This window comes from Xiphophorus maculatus, chromosome 16 (assembly GCF_002775205.1).
Source record: "Xiphophorus maculatus strain JP 163 A chromosome 16, X_maculatus-5.0-male, whole genome shotgun sequence".
NCBI lineage: Eukaryota > Metazoa > Chordata > Actinopteri > Cyprinodontiformes > Poeciliidae > Xiphophorus > Xiphophorus maculatus.
Genome location: NC_036458.1, coordinates 22,271,204 through 22,295,696, shown reverse-complemented (window position 1 = coordinate 22,295,696; position 24,493 = coordinate 22,271,204). Strand labels below are relative to the sequence as shown.

The 24,493-nt window shown below is 41.2% G+C and overlaps 1 protein-coding gene across 16 annotated transcripts in view; it reads right to left on the bottom strand.

Moving 5' to 3' along the window:
• nfix (nuclear factor I X) overlaps window positions 1-24,493 on the bottom strand; it is a 210,039-nt gene that overhangs the window by 137,422 nt on the left and 48,124 nt on the right. For 6 of the 16 annotated variants that reach the window (XM_023348391.1, XM_023348393.1, XM_023348396.1 and 3 more), the window contains one exon: window positions 3,523-4,054. In XM_023348391.1, the coding sequence (XP_023204159.1) occupies window positions 3,523-4,054 (532 nt within the window). The other 10 variants (XM_023348402.1, XM_023348392.1, XM_023348397.1 and 7 more) reach the window with 5 other exon arrangements.

Sequence of the window (24,493 nt, the reverse complement as noted above, 5' to 3'; positions counted from 1 at the left end):
TCAGCTAATTCTTCAAAGTAAGTTAAAAAGTTTTAAGGAAACCCACCAGACTGCATTGAGTCTGTAGCTGCGTTTCCATTTACCATATAACTGCCCAGTTTGACTAAATAAATGGAAACAAGCCAATTGTGACCTTGTTCACATGTGTGACTTTAATTGTGTTTTTTTAAAAAATTTTTTTATTTAATGGAAACACTACAATTGTAAAATCTTGTTTGTTTGACGTTGGCGTTTTTGTCACGGAAGCAAGAACTTAGAAACAGCAGAGAATCGCTGGCATTGTATCGTTGACTGAGAATGCATGCAGTGACAGTGAAGAGGGACAAATAAACCTTTAACAGGAAGAAACCTCCATATTGGTGTGGAAAAAACACATGCTTTCATCCAAGTAATGCTGTTTAAAAGCTACTGTATTACCACAGTAGGCAGATTAGTTTATAAAGAACCAAACGAAAAAGGTAGAATATTCTGCCCTTTAGTGTAACTTGAACATAGACGATGTTTATGTTATGGAAATTAGAACGGTAAAGATGCACTATAGTCAGAGTGAAACTGTTTATAAGGACTGCATCAATAAATTGGAGGAAATTATCTTCGCTTTGTGTGATCGAATGATTCATACACAAGAAACCAACATTATCTACCAATTTTATCTACATGCACAAATGTCTGAAAATCATCCACAGTTCCCTTTTGCTCTGCCGTGGTAGAGCAAACCAAGTAGATAGATTGTTACCAATTTATCAACTTTGTCGCTATGCGTAGCAACTTTTCAGTCAAAAAAAAAAAAGAATCAATAGTGGCCAAAATTGGAATCGGCAGGTCATGGTTTTTAAATATTGGTTTTCAAAACCTGCAATCGGTGCATCCCCAGTACTTATTTTCTCTTTTAGCTCCATTTAGATCACGGTGTAAGTTTTTGTTGTAAATCTTTATAGACTACCACGATATCGTGGCATTTCTAGCGAAGGCTCTCATACCACATAACTCTCGTGCAAGCCTGAGCCTCCTGGAAGGCGTTGAAATCTATAACTGCACAAAGCAGAGACAGAGGCAGGAGAGGAAGTGTGTCTCCTGATCTGTTCCTGACCTCTGATCGGTGGCAACAGTGACTTCAGCGGGTGGAAAAAAAAAAGAAACGAGGACAGGAGCAGAGCGGCAGGTGAGGCGGCTGCGGTCCAATCGTTGGGCCCATGGTAACTGACAGCTTCCGCCAAACACAGTCAGACACCCTGGAAAGGAGAGCTAAGAATAAAACTGTAACACTGCCACCCAAAAGGTCAGAGTGGAGCCACTGTCTACCCGTCCTCTTTAAACTCTGTTTAACCCCGCCGAGCCTCTGAGACTCTGCGGCTCGCTAAGTCCCGACTTACACCCTGCTCTCTGGTACCGTGTTCAGGTCCGGTCGTACGCGCAAATACGCTTCGCGATTGAAGTTTCGAACCCGAACAAGACATTTGTGAGACGCTTTATTTATGTGCAGAAGAAGTAACAATGTAAAGAGAGCTGGCGTGTTGTTGGGAGCCAGTGGATACTGGCTCAGAACAGACGGAGAGGAGGGGGTGGGAATTAAATGAAAAAAAAAATAAATAAGGCTTTCCTCGAAGGAGGCACCAGGCTGCGCTCGGTACTGATCTGAGCGCCGCTTCGCCACGGTGCATTGTGGAACAGGAAGAGACGCTTTAGAAAGGCAGCGCGAACTCAAACGGAGTTACGCGCCGGCCTGAAAGGAGCCTGGGGTCGGAGGGAGGCCGCGGGGCTGGCGGGGAGCTCCCCACCTCCCCGCCAACAGGGGGGGAAGGAATGAAAACCTCCCGGCGTCCATAAAAGCAGCGCCGCGACGTTGAGGATTCACACCTGACCTTCTGCTCGACAGCTGGAGCGACGCTAGAGTGGAGCGATGACTGCAGCGGAGGAGCTGCCAGCCAACGTACCGACAATTGGATACTTTTTCTTCTAAATTCAGAGAAAGCCGGTTCAGGCTAGTGGTGGGCGATGTGGGCTTAGAATTTCATCGCAATATTTTGTGATGACAATAAAATAAATAAAAAGATGACTTTTTAATATTGTTTGAGGCAACTGTATGGCTGTCTGCGTGTCCAGAAACACGGATTCTGCTCCTGAAAAATATTCTCATTTCAGCTTCTTCATTTAAGAAACAGGAGTGATTTATATCACACAGTGACTGCATCTAATCATATTTTCAAATTTACTGATTTGTATCAATGCTCTCGTGGAACAGTTGAGAAAAAATATATATTTCCGATAACACTGTCAGTTTGTTGTTTTTTTTTTACATCAGTTGAAATTTATCGAGACAACAGAGAATCAAAATTCCTATCGCAATAAGGAATGTTTCCTGATAAATATTAAACAATGCAATAAATTCCCACCCCTAGTACAGACTGGCTTTATTTGGAAAAACAAAGCAGCTCAGCTGAGATGTGATAATTATTTTAATAATTAATTGATCCTGTTACCTCGTGTAATTTTATTTCTTTTTTTTCTTTTTTTTTTTACAGTTGCCAATTCAATTGTTTGTGTGTCATTTCATGTTTTTATGGTTTGGCTTTACAATTTTAGTTCAGTTTTGAAGTGTGTATTAAAAAAAAATCAAAACAAAAAATATAAACAATAAATTGAAAAATATTAACTGTGTTCATTTAAATTATTTCATGCTGGTTTGTTTATTCAATCGACTTCCCGGATGGATCTAGAAAAATAAAATGCGTAAACAACGAGAAGTCTTTGATCTGTACGATCCGGAGAGTAGCGCGCGGAGCATCCGGGTGTTTGTGTACGGGGTGCAGGGGTGCGCAAATGTGTGTGTGTGTGTTTATGCAGAGAGTGCCGATAGGCTGAGGTGATCGGGGATGGGGTCGGGGGCGCTGCAGACTGGCTGCCTCCTAAACTACCTGGGACTGGGCCAGCTGTCACTGCACTCTCCAGACCACCACACACACACACACACACACACACACACACACACGCGCACACAAGCAAGCAAACACCATTCTCCCGTTGGAAAGGGATTACAGACACATGACAAACTGCCTCTCACGTGCACGCACGCGGAACCGTGCGCGCGCTCGCCGGGGATAAACCCGCTTGCAGATGCTTTTGTTTACCGACGGCGCCGCAAAACATGCACGTTTGGATTTAGTCAAATTTGCACACAAATGCTTCTACAAATGTACCAACGCAAACATATCTCTTAGCAAACACAGATTCTAAGCCCGGACTTTCAAAACTGTCGGAAACGCTTTAAAGCAAAAAGAAACAACTCTCAGCAAAGAAGACGTTTGTTGTTTTTTTTTGCTAACATTTTCTTTCGGTGTGGGGAACTGTAGTCCACACACTGTCCCTTTAAATATTTAGATGTGGCATTTGTCTTGGCATCGAGGCCATTTGGCACAGATTCCAGAGTGGGAGGCTAAATCCGAACCTGACCTCTGCGTCTGCTAAGGGTGCTCTCGACAAAAATAAAAAGCCCCGGCTCTGTAACATATCGGTAACACATACCTGGTGTGTGGACGAAGTAGGCCAGGTAGAGATCCAGCTCCTTTACCGTCACCCCGATGTGGTGCGGCTGGACGCACAGGCCATGGTTGGAGCACTGGGGCGACTTGACCAGCCGCTCTCCGTCCGTGCTCTCCAGGGGGCTGCCCTTGAACAGGATGACCATCACCAGGTCCAGCCGCCACACCTTGTCGGCCTGGCGGAGGCAGTCGATGCGGCGGATCTTCCCCTTCTGGTCGGGGTTGGACAGCACGCAGCAGGGGGGCTTCTTGCCCGTGATGGTGAGCACGAAGTCCTCGCGGAACTCCGGCCGGATGTCCTTGCGGAGCTTGGCCAGCAGGCGCGAGGCCCACTTCTGCTTGATCTCCGGCTTCTCGCCCAGCAGCTCGTCCTTCACGGCGCGCTCCTCGTCCTTGCTCATCCTCTTCTCGTGCTTCTTGAAGTACTTGCGCTTGCGGGCCTGCAGGTTGAACCAGGTGTAGGAGAAGGCACGGACATGGGGCAGGAGGGCCTCGATGAAGGGGTGAAATTCATCCTGAGGACAGAACGGGGAAAATGTTAAGCAGCTATAGAACGGAGATTTGATTTAAAAAGTGGAACTAAACATTTTGTATTCTGAAATTATTCACAGAAAATATATTTTAGATAGTAGCCTAATACATTTTACACATTGATAGCATTCCGACTTTCAGTAATTGTTCAATTCTATTCAGTTTTGGTAACAAAACCCATTGAATTTAACTGGAAACATTTGCTAAGTCAAGTGTTAGGTTTATGTCGTTCTCTGTGTGAGAATATTTAGGCTAATAAAGTGTTAAAACTCAGTAAGATTTAATAACGGTTACAAGATCTTTGTTTGGGAACGTTTCTACAGTTTGTAGCAACAATCAAATTTGTTACCCAAACTTAACTACTTTAGCAATAGCGCTAATGCCAAAGTCAAGCTTGCTAGCTAACACTAAGGCAGTTAACAAGCGACACGCTAACGATGGTTATGAGAGTATAGTCTCGTTGTTTGTTATAAAGCTTTTTTGGGCTGAACGTTTCTATTGTTAGAGCAATAAGTAAAATTTGAATCCAGATTTAACCAGTTTAGCAACAACACTAGTTATAAAGTCAAGCTCGGTAGCTAACACTAAGACAGATGTAGCTAGCAAAAGACACATTAGCCATGATTCGAAGAGAAAAGTCTTCTTGTTTGTTCAGGAAAGTTTCTATTGTTGAAGCAACAATTACAATTCATATCCAAATTTAACAGCTGTAGCAACAGCACTAATGCTAACATCAAGCTTGCTAGCTAACACTAAGGCAGAGAAGTAGCTAACGAATGACACATTAGCCATGATTGTTTGTTTCTATACGAGTATTTATACCTTACCACGGTTCAATTCTTCTCTGTTTTTTTTTTTTGTTGCTTTTGTAACCTGAGGGGACGACTAGTTTGCTAGCAAGTTGTTTAGCGCTGCAGCTAAACAAGCTAAAACTTAAATTCTCACTATAAAACAGAAACCTTTTCAACCACAAGTCCTCAGACGGTGCTTATCTTTTACTGAGCTGCTGTAGATATTCACAGTGCATCCCACAGGCTATGAACATATCAGCTTGTTCCAACCAGTGGACACCACGCTACGAGAACGACAACAGCTAAAAGATGACTGAAAACGTCATCGGTTAAATCCCCAACAAATGGCTCAGGCAAAATTTGTTACCAAAATGAAGCAGCGCATGATCTCAGAAATTCACTATTAGGAAACCAAGGTGCTTGATTAAAATGAAAACAATTTTATTGGCTAATATTGAATACTTTCCAAAATTCCTTTTAGTTTAATACAAGCGTCCTAATCTTTAGGCAGTAGCTGCCAAAAAAACAGCACATAATAGTTTTGGCTATCAGGGAAGAGATACATCCTTGTTAGAATGAATGAAAAATTACTTTTTACTTTTTCAGTAATAATTTCATGCTTTACTGGCAAAAAAAAGTATATATATATATATATATATTATATATATATATATATATATATATATATATATATATATATATATATATATATATATATATATAGTTTCTTTTAACATGAGAAGAAACACCATAGTAACAATTTAAGTAATTTAGTCATTTTAGATTTTGGTTACAATTTAACACATTTATTTAGTTGAAAATCCATTACAATCTATCCAAAGTAAAATACGTTAAATTGCTTCACGTGTTTATTATAATAGCCTATCTCAAAATGTAAATAACCATCAAAGTATTACACCTGAAACGTTAAACCGTTGGTTTCTAATTTCCCCGTCACATAAAATCACGCACAACATGCAAACACACAGACATGTGAATCTTAATAAGGTACAATAACGCAACAAATCACCCTGCTCGTTTCAGCAAAGACAAACAACAAACAATCAACAACAACAACAACAAAAAAAAAAATCAAGACGCATAAATCCAAAAGCAGAAGAAAAGCTGAGCCAACATACACTCCCGGTTCTCTGCTGTTTGGACAAGGGAAGGGGAAAAAAAACAAAAGGTGGCACGAGGTATTCTAATACCTTCACTACATATCTCTGGGCAACAAAGCCCAGATCTCGCCACAGCGCTCCCGTGCCAGGGTTGCCACACACCGGCCGCTCACCGCCGCCAAGCTTTGCCGCCACAAGCCCGCCGCTGAAATGCGCCGCTAAAAGCTCAGCCATAGCATTCCCTATCAGCGCTGTACACACACCATGCAGAGGAGGAATAATAATAATAATAAAAAAAAACCCAACAACTAAAAAAACAAACAAAAACAAACCAAGGGGAGCTCCAACCAGAGTCACATTTCCACAACAAACTGAAAGCAGACACAAATCACCACAGATAACCACACTGCAAGAGGAAGACAGACGGCCTGGTAGTTACCATTTTGCACTCTCATCATAAATTTGGCACGGCGTTTAAAGTGAAGAAAGAAAGAAAGCAAAAAAAAAAAAACCCCTCTTGCACCAGTTATTTTTTTTTTATTATTTTTTTTTCTCTTTTGCGCTCCCCAATGTAAAGCCAGAGCTGGTTTTGGCAAGGAGAGGAGAATTAGGAGATGGAGAAGAAGAAGAAGAAAAAAAACACTTGGAAGCGGATTGTCAACTGAAAAAAATAATAATAATTAGCTGCTTTAAAAAGTTGAGAATAATAATAATTTAAAAAATGGGGGAAATTAAATAGCCGGCAGCATATTCTAGGAAATATTCAAAAATATAAAGAGAATATTTAATAAAAATAACAGTTTTGAACTGTTAGAAAAATCATTTTTTTAAAAAAAAAAAAAAAGCACAAAAAATAAAAACCTCGAGGGGAAAAAAATCCTTGGCAAAGTGCACCCTAATTGGTAGCGGTGTCTGTTCTGATCCCTTGGCCCGCCTCACACACACACACACACACACACACACACACACGCAAACACTCACAAAAAACACACTCTCTCTCTCTCTCTCTCTCCCCTACACACGCGCGCAGAATCGAAGAGGGGAAGAAAAAAAAAACCGAGAGCCGAATCAATGTTGGACGAGCGCACAGGACCGCTGGCAAAGCCGAGTGCTGCCTCTCCTTTTTTCTCCTTTTCTCTCCCTCTTTCTCTCTTTCTGGGTCTCGCTGGCCGTCTCTCGTCCTCTCCGCGTTCTCTCCCTAACCATCGCTTGAGCCTCTGCCAGCGCGATGAGAAGGCCCACCTATTTGGCAACGAGATGCCCGCAGCCCAGCCAATGCGTTCGCTTCCAGAGCCGAGAGGGAGGGTAGGAGAGAGAGAGAGAGAGAGAGAGAGAGAGAGAGAGAGAGAGAGAGAGAGAGAGAGAGAGAGAGAGAGAGAGAGAGAGAGAGAGAGAGAGAGAGAGAGAGAGAGAGAGAGAGAGAGAGAGAGAGAGAGAGAGAGAGAGAGAGAGAGAGAGAGAGAGAGAGAGAGAGAGAGAGAGAGAGAGAGAGAGAAATGGTAGCGACAGGGAGGGGAGGGCAGGTTAGTTTGGTAGAGAGGAGCAGGTGAGGGTGTGCGCGAGCCAAAACGACAACTTCCAACCCTGACACGGCGGGAAAGTTCAGGAGACGAAGCCTAAAAGTCCTCGCGCGCACCCTCCTCCATCTTTACTATGGCCGCTGCTATCCCCCCCCCTCTCTCTCTCTCTCTCCCTCTCTCTGCTTGCATAATGCCACCTTGGCAGAGGATGGCAAAGAGAGGACACGCAGCTCCAGAGTCCCTCCAGACCCCACCACCACCACCACCACCGCCGCCGCCGCCGCCGCCGCCACAGCCGGCAGCTGCTCCGGGGTTCAGCGCAACAAACAAAAGAGGAAGGGGGGGAGAGGGAACGAGCCACACTCTCCTCTGTCTGTGCAAACAAGAGTGAAGGATGGAGAGAACATGCTAATGTTTACAAGGGTGAGAGGTGGGCTGCTTAAAGACAGCAAAGCAATCAACTCTAGGACCCGAACAAAATATTGCTTCCTCGAGGAAGGAAGCAAGGAAGAAAGGAAGGAAGGAGGGAAGGATGCAGCGATGAGGCCACTTCGAAGGCTGCACCTGCTCCGGCACATGTGCATGGCAGCCAGAGATGGGCCAAGGCTGCATATGGACGGAGGGTGGAGGGGCAATACTTGGTGTGTGTTGGTCTCAACTGCCCTCAAACACCACAACTCAACAAATACTGGAAAACATTTCGATAAGCATTTTATGACAGTTTATCTGGATATTCCATTGAAATGCTAAATTACGTGGAAAACTGACACAAGGATCTCAGTACATGGATGCGAAATGGTTTGTTTATGTGTAGCAAATGAAAGCTGAGGGTGAAAATTGTAACCAACTGAATATGGCTTTGGTTTGCTTTGTAGCGTAGCATTTTCTTGAATTAAACATATGATACAAATTGTCATATGTATTTTTTAAAAAAAATCTTTATCATGGAGCTGCTCCTCAAATAGGCCAACCAATTCTGAAATATTACATATTGTGACCCCTGATCATATTATAAAAACTCCAATAAACTTAATCTCAGCTCATTATTTATTAATGACTGGATATTTCATTGACAAATATTAAAATTTCATGGAAATCTAAACAAAAGGACCAAGACAAGCATATTATTATATGTGATATTCAACATGTCTAGCAGTTGATTTTTTTTTTTTTTTTTACATGTGGTTCACCACCCAGGGTGCCATTCTGGTAGGGGATGGCTGATCCATGGGTGCATTCATGAGATTCATTTTGAGGGCAATTGTTTAAAAAGAAATCTGGATTGTATTTGATCATCTTTTCATCCATTTTTGAAGAAACAAAGAGAACAAGAGGAGCTTCTGTGAACAAAAGCCGGAGATATTTAGAAATGACTGTCAAGCCTCCAACAGAGAAAATGAAATTATGAAATTAATAAAAAGTTCAAGTTACAACTTCCAACCCCTTTACATAATTATATATATACAGTATATACCAGTGACGTGCGGTCAGGGGAGGCAGGTGAGGCAGTGCCTCACCTGCCATCATGGAAAGAAAGAAAATATATAATCATAAAGTAATTTAAATTGTTATATTCATCCGGTGGTTTGTACTAAAAAATATTTATTTTTCATGTAGCTTCACCAATTTCGATTTTTATTTGTTCAAAATCGCTGAATTTTCTTATTTTCCCATTCAAATGCTTGGAAGCGATGCCGGTGAGGCAGCAGCGAGCTCTGCCTCACCTTGGATTGCGCAACCCCTGGCTCTGCGCTGGCTGCTAAGCGGAGAGAGCATGTTGCTGTACGGCGTCAATAAAATGGTTTAAACAAATTTAATATGTGAACTTATTTCCAATAATTTAGCTTATGTATATAATGTACAGTGCTTTTTGTCACCAACTGTGTTTGTGTAACGTGTTTCGTGTAATGAGCGATTATAAACGGCAGAGAACAGGTTCGAGGTGAGGCAGGCAGTTCTCTTGCCTCATGGCAGGGGGCGCTCAAGATCCCAGACGTTCGTCTTGTTCACTCCTCAACTGCCGAGTAAGTGACAGCGAGCTAGGCTAAACGATTCGGGAAGCAAGTCAAGGAAGGAAGGCTTTCTTCCCTGGCAGTGATCTCCATTGAGACAGAGAGACTTTTAAAACTGAAGGAAGATAAGGAGGACTTCTATCGCAAAGTGACGGATGTTTTTGTGCAGAAGGAGCGACGCATGGACTTCATTTATAAGTAAAGGTAAGACAGTAATAACATTTATTTTGTTTTGTTTTTTAAGGAAATGTGTGTTTTGTGAGCTACAGTTTGTATGTGTAAGGATGCAGAAGTGAAACATAACCTGTAAACTGCTGTCAATCTATGCATCTATTTGCAAATCTGATTCTGATGACGTCAGTGCCTCACCAGCTATGAACCTCACCGCACGTCACTGGTATATACTTTTTTTTCAGTCTCAATTGATAAAGTCCAGGTGTTACCAACAAATGCAAAAGTAAATGGTAGCGTTATCAGCAACAAATTTCAAATTTAAAAGTTACATTATAAATTGTTTTATCAGTGAAACTGTTTCATTCACAACAATTCTTCAAAGCAGTAAACTAATAACTGTTTTCCACAGTAAAACTACTATATTCCCAGCAGGTTGCCACGACATGATCTGCTTACAGCACATTAATGTAGATTTGCAAATGTGATCTGGGAAAATTTGAATCTTTCGGCCATTTAATTTACAGTAAAAATTTAATTATGAGAGAAAAAAAATGGGCCAGTGTCCATCTTGGGTTTCCGTTTCCAGTTTAAGTGGAATTTACTCTGAGGCTATCGGCTAAAGCTTCAGGCGGTGATTCATTTGGGGTTTTGTAACATTTGGTTTCATTTTAAATTATGTGTCATACAAGAAAGGTCAAAGGTCCTGTAATCTGCCATCTTTGCTGGGCTAAAGTATCTAATGCTCTTCATGTTCAGTACAGATGTTACCTGGGTAACCTCATGTAACCTGGGTACTGTGATATCTTAGCTCGCTCAGGTTAGCATAAAGATGGCTATTCTGTTAGCTGGGAAATAAGCTGGAGGCTAACAAAAACAGATGGCTATCGCACTAACTGGTGAAATACACTCCAAGTCTATGATTGAAATGAATAGTGAAGGTCGAGGATTCTAGGAATGTTGTTCACCATAATCTGTCATTTTATATGTAAAATAGCGGAATGCTAATGCTAAAATTAGCTGCAAAGACAAAAATGTAACTTTATCTGTATGCTGACTTATTTCAATCGAAAAGTCTTGAATGTGACATGTTGTGCCTGGAGGCCAGTTTTAAGGTCATTCATGGGTTAACAGTTCGGCTGTTGGTTGTTGGGTTTCCCCCCCCCAACATTTCTTTAATTAGCCATATAAAACAAATATTTTCCAGCTGGCTGAAAGTGGAACAACAAGGAGACATTTTCACAGATTTCACAACAATTTGGAAAATTTGAGTCCAAAAACAAAAACAATGTTTTTTATAGATGCTGAAGAAAAAATAAATAAACTCACACACTCCGTACAGGCGGGGAGGGGGGGAGGGGGGGGGTAAAGGAGGCTATGAGTGTTTTTGACATCCAACTCACAATGGAATAGAAGTGAGTACAATAAAAATATTCATAACACACTTTCCCTTATTTAAACTCATCTAAATTTTATGGACTCATTTTATTTTTAGAATCATTTGTGGACTAAAGAAAGCACGGAACAATTTCTAACTGAGGCAAAAAGTCAAATCCGAGCGAGTGTTTTTGTTCGTTATTTGGGAATAACATCCGCAGTTGATGCAGCACAAAAATAAAAAGCGTGCAATAAGAGATAAAAAAAAAAAAAACATTTCTGTTTCGACGAGTTTACATCTTAAATTGAGGATCCTTCCATTTCCCTCCCTTCTCCTTCAACTGCAAAAAAAAAAACAACCCTAAATGCAAAAAGTCTCTGGCACACACCATCACAGCCTTCGTTAAAGAGCCGCGGCCCGGGTCCGCACGCCTCCAGCCTGTCTGACCGCAGCCGGAGTCCGATCCGGGGTCAGATGAGAGCACGCATCCGAGTCCGGCGTGTCTGCGCTGGGCTGCACCTGCAGGAGCTTATGGCTCGCGCCGCAGCGAGAGAAGATAACTGGCACTTGAATGTGATTTGCCGTGTCTCTGCTTTTCACGATGAATTAGAGCTCGCCGGGTTCACCTCTCTGCTGCCAAAATGCAAATGCGCCGCCATTCAGATGTCAGCAGAATTCGACTGCAAGGAGGTTCGAGTCATTTCTCTAAGCCTCCCACAAACAGAGACAGTCATGTTTGTTTCCTATAAATAACTGGAGTCTTTAAAGATGACAAATCTGCAGGAACAGGCACTGTAAAAAAAGAATTTCTGAGGGTGTTAGATAATCAGTTTAAAAAATAAATATCTGCTTGTTAATATTAGCTTCAATAATAGTTGGCTTTCTACAACAGTTAATGTTTTCTTTTGATTGCAAGTCCATCCTAAGCATTTTCTTTTAACTTCTGGTGTCAGCCAATTTTAGAGTAAAACAACAAATATTTTATATGTGCACAACTGGAAGTTTTGGAAAAGAAATTATATAAGTTAAACAGCTAACAAGCACTTGCAAATAAATTAGCCTGGTGCGATATTTGACTTATTTCAAAGGACTTAAAACATGTCAAAGTGCTGAAAGACTAAGCTGAACATAAACAGCACTGCTTAGAAAGAGTAAAATACAGAAATACAGAAAAGAGCTGCAAAAGCTGAAAAGAGAGAAATAAAAAAAAACTTGAATTATAAGAACAGAACAAAAATAGTGCAACAGCATTTATGGTTCTGGTGTGAAGGCCAGAGTAAAAGTTACTATTTTTTAAAAGTGTGATTTAAATTTAACAAGTGAAGGTGAGGGGATGGCATGCAGTGTCAAAGCGTCGCGCCGTTTTGGGACGGCAGCAGCTAAAGTTTCTGATTTTATGATGTCTTTACTCTTAAAATCAAAGTAAGTACTAAGATCACACCGCTCGATTTCATGTTAAGAAAAACTGTGATCAGGGCGTAAAATGTAGGCAAGACTGTAAAAACAAACAAAACGAATCAAATGTATTCTGCCTAAGGCCTTTGGTTCATTGTTAGTGACGACTGCAGAGGTAGCTCAACTAGCTAACATGTTTCGTTTAGCATTAGCGCTATCACTGAACTGGTTAAAGAAGCTTTTTGTCAAGCACAGGTAACAATATCTGGTAACTAATAACATTTACAGTTTAGCACTATCTAAAATGTCTTTTTATAGTGCATAAACATCAAACACTTAAAAGTTACATTTTAACACTTGTGGATGAGAACATCCCAGCGTTTGAGCAAAAGTTTAAGCTTTCACTATTCAACCAAATCAGTTTCTCAGAAAGCTGCACTGATTTGGTGGTTGCCATGGAAAAGCTTTACTTATAAGCTGCCTTGTGAGGATTTTTGTTTTTTTATATATATATTATTGCTTCAATAATCTCTATCGCGCCTTAATCACAAACCAATTCCTATTTTTGTTCATTTTTATACAACCAGATTGGTTATATTATTAAAAATTAATAATCACAGTTGAATACTTTTCTGAGTTAGAATTTCATTTCGAAATGACAGAAAACTAAACGTATTCCTGTGACGTAAAATAAAAATGCAACCACATCTATTTTTGTTCAATTCTAACAGTTCGTTGTGATGAAACCCTCAGGTGATTTCTGGCGCAGGCTGCTGCCCGAAGCGCTGTCTGCCGCGTGGCGCAAACAGGCCAGCGCAGCTGCGTGTTAAACACTCCGCTGCTCATTCATTCATTCATTCATTCATTCATTCATTCATTCATTCATTCATTCATTCATTCATTCCTCCTCAACTCGAATTGAAATTGCTCAAAACGCGGGTGGCCTCGCGCTCAATAACACGGGCTTGTTATTTATCAGGAACCAGATCTGTCGCGCGATAGTTTCCGTCTACACGGCTCGTGCGCGCTCTCTCTCTCTCTCTCTGGGCCCTGTGATGCGTTAAGGGGTCACCAGAAAGAGACAAACAGTCCCGAAGCGGCTTTTACTAGCAGGCCGATATGCTCCCAATTAAAGCCATTGATTATTTTCCAAACATAAAAATAAAAAATAAAAAAATTAGATCACCCAGACCCCCGGTAATAACTAAGAAAATAAAAGTCACAGCCAAAACAATTAAAAATGCGCCTTCTTTTTCTTCTTCTCCGAGGGCGCTTTAAATATGGATGGTCGAGAAGAAAGAGGCAAAAAAAAAAAAAAAGATGAACTCTGCCAGGAATCGGGAATTTCTGCAAACGGCACGTTTAGACGTCTAAAAGGAGACAGAGTTGACATCGGGAGGGGAGAGGCAGCGAGCAGACGGTTCAAATGTTGGGGCTGAAACGGGAACAAGGCCCCGAAACACCGGGGATCGTTCCAGCGCCACATCTGGAAATCCCTGCGCATTTTCTGCTCCTCCTAAGCCCTCCCGATTTATTCTAATAAATACAAAAAAAAACCCTTTTAATATCCTACATCACATTATCTTGTGTTATGGATGCATCAGAGATCACATAAGAAGAAACATGCCACCCCACCGACCCGCCCTTCTTTTCCTCCCAACTTAAAGTTCCTAAATTGATCCGACCATTAAAGGACAAAAAAAAAAAACGTGCTTTTATTTTGCGATTCTCCGCACGTCCGACCGAGACTGCAGGAGTTGGCTGCCAACTTCAGATTAACTCTTTCAGAGAAAAGAGGAGAGGAAAGGCTCTTTACTGTGGAAACTAGACAAAACGAAAAAAAAACACAACTCCATCATTTCCAGCTCAATTTATGAACAATCAAAAGGAATCGTGTTTTATTTTTCCCCTCCCAGCTAATTAATTTCTATCAGCATTTCTATTAATTTGGATGAATACAATGAAGACTATATTACATTTGGACAATTATTACCTCAGTAATCCATGTAAAAATGCACCTTCTTTGTGTAAAGTTCAGATGGAATCTGAAGAAAACTGCTTTCAAATAAACTGACTGGAAATGTAAAAGAAGAATATATGAACCAGACATATACTTAAATTTGAAATACACAAACACGTTATTATTACAGTTTTCATTTTGATCACGGTTTTTAAGAATTTTCATTTTCAAACATTGTCAAATACAGTACATGTGTTTGTCCTTATTTTTGACACGTGTGGACTTATAGCCAGGGCCAGACTTTGACGGGCAATAGGTTTTATTTTATTTATTTATTTTAACAAATGTGTGTTTGGCAAACATTGTACTTTATATAAAACTCAGAGGCCCAAATATCAACATTTTCAGAACATAAGCAATTGTTTAATAATTTTCAAGTATTGGAAAGTTATTACGTTACAGTCGATGTCTTTGGGAACAACATGGAGTTATTGGCTGGAGGTCGTATTAAACACACCACACATCAATTAATACCTGCTGATGTACAGAAACTACCTGTTACTGTAATTTAAAAGAAAAAGAAATGCATTCTGGGCCAGACTTTACAAAGTGCTTACATGGGCACTAGCCCAGGGCTCCAATTGATTGGGGCGCCAAAGAATTTTATTTATTTTTTTTATGTATGTTTTGCAGATGTTGTTCTTTATATAAGAGTCATAAGCCCATGTCAGGTTAGTTGCAATAATATTTAGGTATTTCAATTAATATAAGTATTTTAAAATTATGAAGTTATAATATTTTGGGGGGGGAACAGCGTGGAGCTACTGGCCAAGAGATTAAACCTCCGATTATCTGTCGGTATCATCACTTCATACCTAATTATGTATTGACCTATTAATGTTCTGTAGTTTGTATTAACATTAGAATTTTTCTTTATTTGATAGGGCACCAGGGGGCCACATCTTTGTGGATCGGCCAGATTAATTAATGTACGCATTTGTTTTCCAAGATAAATCTCACGTTTATTCTACTCTGTTCCGAAAAACACAATATTGTTTCAAATAAATCATTTTAATCCCTCTAAGTGGACCTAAAAATCACCACCGTTTGTTCCGAACAGCCAATCAAAGCTCAGAGAAATTCCAAACTTTGTGGCTCCCGCTGACCCGGCGGCAGCCAATCTTCCGTCCTGCGGTGCCTGACCTCGCCGCGAATGCGCCGCATCTCATCAGGCCAATTAGAGTGGTGGTCCGCATAACCCGGGGGCCTCCCAGCTGCCGGGCCCTTCATTAGCGCAGCCCCTGTTGTCCTCTCCTTCCCCAGCTGAGTGTCCCTGACACCGGCTCCCCCGACCTGCCCCTCACCCCGGCGCAGGCTGCTGACACCCAGCCAGGCCCACGGATCGGGACGCCATCAGATGAGGAAGGGGGGGCCGGCTTTCACAGGCTGCATCTGGATTCTTATTGATTTCCTTTTTTTTTTTACTTGCTTGGACTTTGAGGAATAGAGTTGAACCTCACAGAAACACGCTCATCTTTCTCCGTTGGATCAAAAAAAAAAACCTGATTCCTGACGTGATTTTTGTCTCTGCCGTTGGATCGTCCCCCTGTTACTGCTCCTGTCCATAATCAGAAACAGGCACTACAGCTTAAATAATAAAGGAGGGGAGACAGTGACTAAGAATCCCTCCCCCCTCGCCCCACTGACCCACCCTTTCCGTTGCCCTACCGTGCAAATATCCACAGAGCTCGGCGTCCTGCGCTGGTTGCACTTATCCCAGTTTATAAAGCGGCACGTTACTATGTGTGAAAAGTCTGTAAGCAATTTGCGGCGACTGCGTGCTAAAGTGCCCAGAGTGGGTGGCTGTGCGGGGTGGGCCGAGGAAGAGGCACGCACCGTGCATTCCGATACGGTCTGGGGGGGTTTGGCGGGGTTGGTGGGGGGCCTTCCCTGACCGCTGTGGCTCTCATCTCGACTTAAAACGATGAAATTTGAAGAAGGGGCAAAACATGAGAACATCTCCCTTTTAAAAACAGCAGCGTACGGAGAAATCTAAGAAAAAGCAGATCATCTGTGGGAACAATTAAAAGGAACAAGATCTAAGGGGGTGAAGAGACGGGATATCGCCTTCATCAGGCCGTTTCCCACCCGAAAGTCCCCTTTATTCTCTACAGTTAGCCCATAGCATAAGAAAATAAAATAAGTGCTCAGGATATTAAAACCAACACAAAACATCTTTAAAAAACATTTAATCTCAGTCCCACTGATACCAGGTGGCCTGCAGTCAAATTTAAGACCTTTTTAATGCCATCCTGAATGAAATTTAAGATTTAAAACGGCTTAAATACCTTTAAAAACATTAGATTTCAGCACTGATAGAGTATCTGTAACTTTCAGCAAGTCAAATTTCAGACTTTTTAAGACCCGTTTAAAGCCACCAACATTCAATTTAAGAGAAAAAACTATAAATGGTTGGGGGGCTTGCTGCGTTACAATCAAGCATATAAAAATTTGTGAACCTAGCCAGGTAGCTAGCTTGCGAGAGTATATTAGCAGCTAGCTGTCATTAGCCTCAATTGTGTGCGGCCTAAACTTTTAAATTTTGTCTGAAACGTTGCCAAACATTGCTGGCGAATAAAAGATTCCCACAACAGTTAAGTTGGCAACAGTAGGGTGACTATTGCATGCGTAGATGTGACCTGATGTGTCTGTCAGTCAAGGCAGATAAGATGAGTGGACAAGACCAGTTCCACATAGAAGTATAGACCAACTGCTGATGTCCCCAAATTTAGGATATCGACCCGATTTATTGGCCAGCCGATTTATCTGTGCACCACATAAGCTAAAGCCATGCCGCTGTCAGGAAGGATTCCAAACACTCCCCAAAACGTTCTGGACGGATCATTTAAACAAAGAGGATGAAGACGTTCTCGGATCAGCCCAGTTGAAAACGGGCCAGGCAGGACGTGGGGCCTTAAACTCCCAGCCTAGTCAGACCTGAAAAGGCCTTTTGTGTGCGACGTAAAAACACGTCCAAGTAAGAACAGTCCGCCGGCCTTCTGTTTGATCACTCTGAATTATCCCATCCTGGAGGGCTGGGAACCAACGAAGACGTCAGAACGAAGTTTGGCTCCAGGCTATTTTGTTTTAGCGGTTTTATAGAACAATATTTACTCGTGCTTGAGGTGGAATGCCACATGCAGAGACTTGCAGACGCAGCTGGATGACAATCGCATTGATGATCACACCGCTGGGAACCCGCTGCTGTATCATTGGGGTGTGATGACTATGGGTGTCTACAGGGATGCTGGTGATGTCACTGTGACCTGAGAAACAAAGAACTTTGAAGACGTAGTTCCACTCAGCACCTCGGCAGGAATGGTGGTGTTTTCTCATGTCTGTTGTTCACACACCTGATACTTTGTCCAAAAGGTTTTACTATCTCAACTCTATTATTATTTGTCACATAGAAGTCGATGGAAATTCTTTCCCTGAATGAAAGTTGAGCTCTTCCCACAGATTCCCAAGTTGGATTCAAATATAAACTTTGACTAAGTCAGATGACTATAATTTGAACCAAACCAATGTAGCTTTGGCTTCATGTTTAGGTTTGTGATGCTGGAAGGTGAAATTACTTCTGCAATTTCTGGGACAATCTGACCAGAAGAAAAACAACCCCGCAGCATGATCCTGCCACTACCATATTTCACATTGGGCATGCTGTGTTGAAGCACATGTGCAGTAGTTGTTTAGAGAGTACTACATTTGCAAGAGTTGCACTGTTTGGATGCAGCAGTTAACAATTGTTGTCAATTTAGCAACTTTGTCGCTACATTTAAAACAAAACAAAAAAAAATCTGAATCGAGTGGCAAAAATAATTTCACTTCAAAGGTCCTTTGTTGCACTGTCAGCACATTGTCCACAACTCTGTCTTGGAATCGCGCCAAATGGCTTGAGTAAAAGTGGCATTTATGTTTGTAGGGTGCTGCTGGCTGCAAGCACAAAGGCCATCACAAAATGTCGGCTACAGAAAAATGACCCGACTACCGATATTTTAGTCAACGTGGTAAAACAATTGCATGTACCAGGGCAAATAACTTATTCAATTTGACTTTGTAAAGATTTGGCAGAGAAACGTTGGCGAAAATTGCATGATTATTTGGCTGATGAGTGAGACTGTTTAGGATTTGGTGTGTGTGATATTTGTTTTTTGAGTACATAGATTATTCCTGGCCCTTTCTTTGAGGTTTATTTTTGATTTTTCTTTATAAGTGCTGCTGAGTTGTTCTTTTGCTCTGTATTAAAAAAGAAAACAATTATTTAAAAAAAATTTAATTGGGCCAAACACTTTAATTACCAGGTCAGACTTTTAAAGATCGGCGATCGGCCAGAAACTGCAATCAGTGCACCCCAAATATTTGCTTACATGGCGACTTCTGCAGGCGATTTGTTGTCACTGGATTCCCGTGAAACCAGATTTCTTTTCTTTTTTATTATTTGAGAGCTGTGTACCATCGTCTTTCCCCTCCGAGAAATTCTGCAGCACTTTTTTAGGGAAGCACTGAGCTACAGAGGCAGCTTCTCTGTAAACAAAACAGTTCATGACCACAGAAAAGAAATCAGCTCACTTCCAACAACTTCATCAAACATCTGTCAGAGGAGAGCGCTTGGCTGCTGGTGGACCGTCGTTTTCTCGTCTGCCTTAAAAAGCCGCCCTGTAATCAGTAAACCCTCGTGGCCCACAACAAAGAAAGTCCTTTCTCTTCGATAAAGCATTCGTTATTTGTATCTCGCAAAATAAGGAAAGAAAAAAGGGAGATTTTCAGCAAACTGTTTTTTTTATTTTTTATGACCCTGTCGGATGTGTTTTATCAGGTGAAGCATCTCATCCGGTGAACAGCGTCCCCTTCAACGTACATCACAGAGATTCCCTGATTTATCAGCACGCTCACAGCAGACGGATGTTACTCAACACGCTTTTTTTTTTCTTTCTTTTTTTTTTTGCATTTGAAATCAGAATTTCGACACGACCCAGATTGAAAAAGGATCTTGAGGTTCATGTGTTAACTTGCTGCTCTGCAGAGCTGTGGGGCTTTTCTCCTCTTTTCAAAGAGATGAGAGCGAAATGCCCGAGTCAGCTACTTCGCACACTGCCGGGCAGGAAGACGTGAGCTGGAACAACACGGGTGTGTTTTCGAGCCTGAGAGGGCGGCGTCTGTCGCCCGTTTAAAGGCTAACACCCGACTGCAAATAACAGCTTGGTGACACTGGAAGCGCTGCAGCGCAGCAAGTTTGGTTTTGCACCTCCAACCCTCGATTCTCTACGTCGAACATCGTTTAGGTTCGCAGAGATTTACGACCGACCGCAAGAGCACCTGAAAGCCCCTGGCTGGAGTCGGATTATATTCTAATCTACTTGATCCTGAAGAAAAACAGCTTTCCAACCTAAACGTGGTTCCTTTTAATTTTTAATTACTGTAACAAAAAAAAGGGGAAAAAAAGATCTATTGCTTACATCTCCAGAGGAAAAATAAAAAAAAAATGTTTATCTTCTTTTACTTTACTTTGAACATGTTCACAGAATGAGTTTCTATTTCTAAACTCTATTAAAAGAGATAATTATTTTAATCTGGAATGCATTTTTTCAGTTAGGTTTAGAAAACAAAAAACTTATCAGAAAAATACTTGTGTGGTAGTAAAAACCAAAAATCTTTTTACACTGAAACCGTGGAAATAATTTAGCTAGATTTAGCTGAACCCCAAAAACAGCTTTTGTAAATCTCATAAATGATTGAACTGACTATACAACTTCAATGATTAACAGATGGACTGGGCGCACAAGAAGAAAATTATTCATCTCCACAGGGTCTACATTAAAAACACAAATATACACATGTACTGTAACTAACAGTTGTCAGGTGGTGAGGAAAGTACTAGACGGTATTTTGACTTCTCGATTTGAGTGGCACAGGAAATATTTTGTTTGATGGTGCTTGTACAACTGATTCTCAGAACAACTTGAAGGTCTGAACAACTGAGAGAAGATCAAAGGAGGAAAAAAAAATTGTACATTTACACAAGTTGGGAATGTTTTCAGGAGCTATTTGGAAAAGAACACAACATGTAAGCGTTCTCACGCCGCACCGACCACAAGACCATAAGAGGAAGGATGAGGAAGACAGCTGAACATCTGTGGGAGCAGGTCATTTCGCTTCTTCGCCATTTTGCACTTTTTCAGAGTTCGGTGGTTTCGTAGCCAACTTTTCTGCGTACGTGAAGCAGCTACCATCAGAAGCTTTCAGAAGCTTGGTGTGTCATAGAACATGCTGGATTTGGAAATGTTGGCAGCCTTTTGGACAGCTCAGAGTTAAGGTAAGAATCTACGTTTTCTAAGGAATAAACACGTAGACTGCTGCTAACCACCAGTAGTGCTAATTGTGCCGACCACTACTATTAACTCTGGAGTCATTTTTTCTTTCTGTTAAAACTGGGACTGCTCTCTCACACATATGGTGCAGCGCTGCCATGGCTCATAATGCTGTTTCATAAATAATGACAGCCTTAGGGTAGGATGGAATATTTTGAATGCTATTAATTATAGTCTTTGAGAAACAATGAACTAATATTGGTACTGGAAAGCTTCTGATGTGGGAATGTCTGATGGGAGACATGAAATGGCTACGGTAACAATGCTGGTCAACATTTTTAAAGCTATGCATTCAAAACGACAAAATTTGACATAATTCATAACTTAAAGTCCTCTTAATGTAATATCAACTATAGTGCTGGACTCGCTCGCCGTGTTTCCGTTAGCATGTTTTTTTAATGCGCATTTTGAAGTACCGCTGATGGAAATAGCTATATTTGAAAGAACTTCCTCAGTTTTGCAATAGTATTTATAAGCTCACTTAATGAGTTTTTAGGCTTTTCTAAAAAAAAAGAAAAAAGAATCCATTTTGACGTTGTGAACATTTATAGATAGAATGGAATTGCGTTTCTTTCGCTACATCTTTGGGAGGCATGTAGCATCCCCAATACTTGTTGACATGACAGAACCAGAACAATTACAACTTTCTCTATAGCAGCACATTCCTGAAAACCTCTCTCCATTTTTCTGAGACGTACGGTCTATGCTAGCCTGCAACCTTCAGTTCCTGTTTATTACAGCCATAGGTAACATTGATGTCTGACAAAATGGCGTTTTGCGTATCCGTTTTGATTCGCTCCAAACTAGCAGAAGGAAACACAGCTAATTAAAACTTTCTTTTTTTTTACCTTCTTTTAGTAACATTTTAAAAACTCACACCTGTACGGAAACATAGATACTGGATTTATACATGTGGAGAACAAACCGACAAAGCCCCACCACTTCTCCATGTGTTGCTAAACAATGCTAGTCAGCTAGCTAAAATTTGCACAACAACAAGCCCACAAAAAAACATAATGTCCCGTTCAGTATTTAGTTAATGTTTCAAATTTAGCCTCAGAAGAATGTCCCAGACTCTGTGCTTTGTTTGAACGGCTTTTGGCCTTAACCTATGATTGAGATGTCTGCATACCATCTAAAATCATTTTCCACTCAAGGTCTTATCAGAAACATGGATTTTATTTTATTTTTTTCAACAATTTTGTTCACTATCTGCTGATCTGTTCAGGAAGAAAAGATGTCTTTGATTAAAGAGTTGAAGAAAAACAACTTTACAAGATCCAATCATAGTGTCACGTTCTGTCTACTCAGCCAGTATCCTCGCAGCGGTGACTAAAAAAAAAAGGAAAAGTTATGGATGTTTTCGGGCACCGCGAGTTCGGAAGCTTCACCCTCAAAGTGGTCGTAATGACAGCCGGCAGCAAGCGATGTGGACAGCAAGTCTCTATTCACGTTATTTATGGACTGAAGCACAGAAACAACATGTCCACATGAATAATTGTCTCTTTCACTCCCAGCTTGCCATCACACTGCAGGAACTTCAGGTGGCGGCGAGGACAACAGCGGCGCGGTGACTCTGAGACACATGGAGTTAGACGGCGAGTATGAGACGGACAGCGGCTGGCCGCCTCCCGGGACTCTGTGTTTATCCCCGAAATGACACGTTGTGGCTGTGGGGCCACAGGCTACGTGCTTGACAAAAAGGGAAAAAAAATAAAAAAATCAGACAGGTCAGACAACTTTCCCAAAGTGCCTGATGCCAGGATTACATTCAATCCCAACTCTGGGACATATGTGAGGAGACAATCACAAAACAGGCTAAAACAGACAAAAAAAAAAAAAACTCTCGCCTGAATAAATTCTACAGAGAAGTAAAGCCCACTTCTAAAGCAGTGTTGAATGCTTTGCAATCAGACAAATAAAGGGCCAATCTAGCACACAATCAAACTGGAGATTTGGCCTGCTCTCCTGCCAACAGCTAGGGACCTCCTCTTTCTGAACAAGGGATGCACTATTGACTACACCCCCTCTTTCTCTGTGTCTCCTTCTCTCTCCAGTCCTCCCTATCTGCCAGTCTGAAAGGCGTGATGCCAACCTTTTCCACCACTGGGCATGCTGCCCTGCCCTTTATGCAAATGCTTTGCCACCATTCCTAGCACACAACCCCCACTGTCTCAGCCTGCAGGTCTGCGCACACATCCCTTGTTGCTGCCTATATATTCTTCCAACTACGACGTCTAAAGTGAGCTTTGACCCTCGACATTAAACGGACGGTTGCCTAAACCAAAGATAAAAGCTCGAACCATAGGTAGATTGTTGATGGTGAGAGAGGTTGAGGTTGGACAGAGAAGAATATTTCCGGGCAAAAACAGTAGAATAAAGACAAAACACAAGAGGGGGTGGGTGGGGAAATTGTACAAGAGCCATGGACAGAACAATAGGTTCCCAAATTATATGTTTGTTTTTCACTTCTATTAAAATGTCTACGTCATCATATGTATTAATCATCCTGCTCCGAGACAAGACAATATTTGGTTTAGAAGAACAGGTCCAGATTCAAGCAGCATTTCTACTAAAACAATCCTCTTATTTTTTCTAACAACAGTGAAGGTTTAAAAATGAGGAACTTTGTTTTAAACAGCCTACCCTTACAAAAGTTTAGAAGACTTCCCACTAAGTTTGCCAAAAAAAAACATATGAAAAATGCTCCCTTTTATATTTAAAAAAAAGTAGTGTAACGTTTCCACAAATATCAATCTGTGTCTTTAAGGGTGTTTTCACACCTCACAGTCCGGTAGATTCAGTTTAATTGGGGAACAAAATTGTAACATTTGTTCTATTTTCAGATGTTGCGGTTCAATTCTACACTGCACTTTGTCAAACAAAGTTAGAAAAACCTGTCCAGGTAAGGTCTGATGATTTTTACTCTTGATATAAAGATGATTAAGAGTGATCCCAAACTAGTCATAAAATGGTCATAGAACTAGATTAACACAGACATGGAGTTGCAAAGCTAACTGGTAGCTGTGTAGTAACTAACAATTAGCCAGCCGCCTTCAAATCAAGTTGTATCTTGTCTCTCAATTTGCTGGTTTGTTTTCTACTGTTTATTAAGAAAAGCAGTTTAATAAAAATGTTTAAAAGAGTAAGATACTCAAAGAACAGAGTGACTGGGGTTATCTGTGCCTCTATGAAGAATATTAACATCTGAAAAATAGCTACCACACTATAACTTTGGAAATATCTCACTTTTATTGAAACTACAAGAAGCTAAATAAAGCAAAAAAAAATTTGGTGCTATACTTGGTTCAACATGTGTCTCTTGCAGTAAGAATCTTTCATTTCGAAGTGTCAAATGGAACTCCAGCCACATGAACGGAGACATCCAAACCCCAAGCAGTTTGAACCAACAGCGCATTGACACAATGCGTTTGATGTATACTCCAAATACATCAAACCTCAAAGCCTTATTTCTCAAACTGACACATTACGGCGTCTGTCACCTTCCTAAGAGAGCATGGGCAAATGAACGAAGCCAAACAGGTTGGTTGTGGGGAAATTATGATTTTACAAAAGCTGTTAGTCTACTTGATAAACCACACAACACAAACACGCTGCTACCCACCACTTCTGAGTGAATTTCCCGT